General features: G+C 67.1%; 2 protein-coding genes across 2 annotated transcripts; both read left to right on the forward strand.

Annotated features, from left to right (window-relative positions):
• The first annotated feature begins 230 nt into the window (after positions 1-230).
• On the forward strand, positions 231-1325 carry H696_01995 (calmodulin). Its single transcript, XM_009495894.1, has 2 exons — positions 231-973; positions 1117-1325. Exon 1 carries the CDS (start codon positions 284-286, stop codon positions 731-733), a length of 450 nt encoding a protein of 149 aa, XP_009494169.1. The 5' UTR covers positions 231-283; the 3' UTR covers positions 734-973; positions 1117-1325.
• A 1661-nt stretch (positions 1326-2986) lies between these two features.
• On the forward strand, positions 2987-3995 carry H696_01996 (hypothetical protein; the record flags this gene model as incomplete). Its single annotated transcript, XM_009495895.1, has 4 exons — positions 2987-3146; positions 3270-3383; positions 3539-3632; positions 3776-3995. 4 exons carry the CDS (start codon positions 2987-2989, stop codon positions 3993-3995), a joined length of 588 nt encoding a protein of 195 aa, XP_009494170.1.
• Between the last annotated feature and the right edge of the window lie 5 nt (positions 3996-4000).

Consider the following 4000-nt stretch of genomic DNA (forward strand, 5'->3'; position numbering starts at 1 on the left):
GCTCGGGCGGGCGGGCGGGCGGGCGGGCGGGCGGGGGGTGGGTGAGTGGGGGTGGGGGGCGGGGGGCGGGGGTTCGCCAGCGAGCAACCGGGGCGGGGATATTTCAGCCGGGGCTCCTCCCAGCAGGGCGCATGCCAGTGGCAACCCCCCTTTTTCTCCCTTGTCTTACATCGCACCAGAAGTCGTCGTCTACCCTGCCCGGTGTCGCCGCTTCGCATCAGACAAGTCACCTCCCCCCCCCCTCCCCCCTCCCCCACCACTCCCCACACACCCTATCATCACCATGGCTGACCACCTTTCTGAGGAGCAGATTGCCGAGTTCAAGGAGGCCTTCTCCCTGTTCGACAAGGACGGCGATGGCTCCATCACCACCCGCGAGCTGGGCACCGTCATGCGCTCTCTCGGCCAGAACCCCACCGAGGCCGAGCTCCAGGACATGATCAACGAGGTCGATGCCGACGGCTCCGGCACCATCGACTTCCCGGAGTTCCTGCAGATGATGGCTCGCAAGATGAAGGACACCGACTCCGAGGAGGAGATCCGCGAGGCCTTCAAGGTCTTCGACAAGGACGGCAACGGCTACATTTCCGCGGCCGAGCTCCGCCACGTCATGACCAACCTCGGTGAGAAGCTCACCGACGAGGAGGTCGATGAGATGATCAAGGAGGCCGACCGTGACGGCGACGGCCAGATCAACTACCAGGAGTTCGTCTCCATGATGGTCAACATCTAAGCGCCCGTGCGCGCGCGCCCTCTTGCGTCGCTCGGCGTGTCCTGCCCCCCCCTCTCTCTCTCTCCCCTTTCTGCCGCGCGCCCCTCCCCCGCCTTTTGTGTTGTTGCACGCACCAAAGGCGTGCAGTGCGTGCGCGCGTGTGTGCATGAATATTCCCTACGTGTGTCCGGGCTGCCTCCCCCCCCCTCCCCGGCGGAAGGGTGATGCCTCCTCTTTCTTCGAGGCTTGCCACGCTACCAGGTGTGTCTCCTCCATGCATCTTTCCCCCCCCCCCCTCACACCTGCCTTCCTCTCGGGGAGCCTTTCACTGACCTCTCTCTCTCTCTCTCCCTCGCTCCCGCTCGTTCGCCGGTCCCCCCCCCTCTGTGTGTCATCCCGCTCAGTATGCAGCGTCGCTGTGTTTCATCCTTTCCCCTCTCCCGTTTGTGTGCTCATGGGCGTACCCCCTCTCTTCGCCCCCCTCCCCCTCTATACCCGTGTGTACACGCACATGTACTTCATCTCCCGCGCTGGGCACCCCCCTCCTCTTTCCACCCTCCCTCCCTCCCCACCCTCCCCTCCCACATGTGTAATACATCCCATCAAACTGCAAGTGTGCCTCGTCTTCGTGCTCTTCTCCTCTCCGGTGTCTGCTCCGTCCCTTGCCCCTCGCCGTGTGGGCGCCACCCTCCTCTTTTTTTATGGCCCCCTCTCCCGGCCCTGTGCTCTCCTCACGCACCGGAGCAGGACGTCGCCCAGCAGGGAGGGGGAGGGTTTTATGTCCTGGCGTCTGCGCGTCCTCCCCCTGCTGGCCTCTTGCTCCCTTCCTTCTTCCTTCCTCCTTTCTCCGTTTTCTCCTTTCCAACTCTGCCCTTGATACCCCCGGGTCACACCATTTTGAGCTTGGGGGAGGGGCGAGACACGTGCGCGCACCGGGGCGCTCTGGAGAGGCACTTCTGCGCTAACTCCCGGAGGGGGGCAGGGCGGCAGGGCGGGCGGGTGACCTGCGTGGCAGGCCGGGCCTGGTTTCAGTTCCATCACCTTGGGGCTGTGCGGCGCGGGGGAACTCCCGGAAGTGGGTCAGACTCGGCCGCCCCTTCGCAGGGGATGGAGCCCTGCATGTGGTGGGTCTTGCCACCAAGCCGGGCGAGGGGCTGCCCGGGAGCGCCAAGTCGTCCCCACTGCGCCGTGCATTTTACCATTTTTCTCCTCTCCCTCTCTCTCTGTCCCGCACACACACGCCTTCTTTTGCTGCACGATCCCCTGTCTTTATCGGTGGGCATGCCCACAGCATACATGGGGCCGAGAGGACAAAGAGGAAGACCGGAGGGGGCGCGGCGCTTCAAACACATGTTCGCTTGCAAGGGGGAGGGACGTTGGTTCCCTCTTTTTTCGGAATAAAAATAATACATGTGTCTTGTCCTGTGCATACGCCTGCACCCCCCCCCCCCTCCCCCCCCCGCACAGAGGCGCGAATACTTCCAGCAGCCCGGGGCAAGGGGCCGCGCCCTGGATGCGCCCTCCTCCTCCCGAAAGAGGGGTGGTCACGTTCTGGCGGCTCTTTCCTTCCCACGATGAGTCCGGCCTGTTGTGACCGAGACTGTGTGCCGGGCGGTGGGCCTTGCTCGGTTCCCCCGGCGGGGGTCCCTGCTTCACTGCCCCTTTTGAGTCCCGATTGGTTGGCGCGCACACATGCGCACCCGCTCAGGCGCGCGGGGCATTGTTGTTTGTCGGGCCGTCCGTGCGTGACGCCGCCCCCCCCCCCCCCCCCCCCTATGGCCAAATGCCCAGGAGGACCATTTCTCTCCGGCCCCGCGCCCAGGCGCCCGGAGGGACCAGCACTCCTCGCAGGCAATCCGGCAAATGGGCCCACACGGTGTGCGCGCCACGGCCGCGCCGCCCCTCTCCGGGGCATGGGTCGTGCACACAGCACATGCACATGTGCGCGTGCCACACGCGCGGCTCCGGACGGCCGCCCCCGGGGCCGCAGGAGTGTCTGCCCGGAGATGCCGGTTCCCGCGGGCCAGGGGATCCTTCCCTCGCAAGCTTGTCATGCACGCCGTTAGACGGGCTTCCGCCTGCCCGGGCCGCGGCCCGCCCCGTGCACCGGGCCAGATCCCGCGGCCGGGCCACTCAACAGCCGCCCGGCCGATCGGGACGTCCTCGGGCCGGCGTCGCTACACCCTGCCTCCTCGCTCCTTCACCTTCCACCTTCAATCCCCCTTCCCCTGTCCTCCGCGATCTGGGCCCGAAAAGCCGCAGCGCCTCTCCAAGATGCTTCGGTCCTCCATTTCGCCCCTCCTGTGGCGGTCGGCCGCCCGGCTGGCTCCTCGGGCGCCGGCCTTCTCCTCCTCTGCGGCCCCCATGTCGACGGCCTTCTCCTCCTCCAGCACGCCCGCCCAGGCGGCCGAGGGGTCGATTCTCTCCCGGCGTTGTGCGTTGCGTGCTTTTTCCCTTCGTATGCTGCCTGCGCCCCCCCCCCCCCCCCCCCCCCCCTTGCCTCGACTCACGTCCTCGCTCTCGCTCTCACTCTTGCACCTCGCCTGCCGGCAATCAGCCTCCACCCTGATCATCAGCGTGCGCGATGAGCCTGCCCGCACGGTCACCGGGTTCGGTCACATCCTCACCGCCACCCCGGAAACGAGCGACGTTTTCGAGGAGGGGTCCCCGCGTACGCTCGCTCCCCCCCCCATTCGCCCGCCGCTTTCCTTCCTCCCGCGCCGGGCCCCTCCTGCGATGGTCGATGCTGACAATTGCCCGGCCTTGCGCCTGGCATCCCCTCCCTTCCTCCCTCCTCCTCCTCCCCCCCCCCCTTGAACGGTGCAGTCCGCATGGGCGACTCCTTCCTGCTGCGCTACTACCCCTTCTCGTCGGACCCTGTCCTGAAGGAGCGCTATCTCAATCCCTATGGTCGCATCCGGTACGCCCATCCCCTGGGGTTCTGCCTGCCCTTCTCCCGCCATGACCACCGGGGGTTTCCCTCCCCCCCCTCCCCCCCCCCCACTCCACCCGGTCACCGGCTCGCTGCTGCCCTCGCCGCGCCTGGCACCGGTCACGCCCGAGCCTCCGCAAGATCCGCCACGACGTGGATGGCTTTGCCGGGTCCGTGGCATACACCCACTGCCCGCCCCACCTCCTGACCTCGACGCCGGCATCGGCCGACTCGGAGGCCGCTCCTTCCGCCGCCAACCCGAGCGCCACGATCGTCACTGCCGCCGTCAACCAGATCATGCTCCTGAATCAGATCCGCGCCGAGCGCGACATGCGCATGACGGGTTCGTAGTGCCC

Source organism: Fonticula alba (assembly GCF_000388065.1).
Source record: "Fonticula alba strain ATCC 38817 unplaced genomic scaffold supercont2.3, whole genome shotgun sequence".
In the NCBI taxonomy this organism is placed as follows: Eukaryota; order Rotosphaerida; family Fonticulaceae; genus Fonticula; species Fonticula alba.

Excerpts from the sequence above, each read along its gene's own strand:
- H696_01995 (XM_009495894.1), top strand. The coding sequence starts at position 284 with ATGGCTGACCACCTTTCTGAGGAGCAGATTGCCGAGTTCAAGGAGGCC.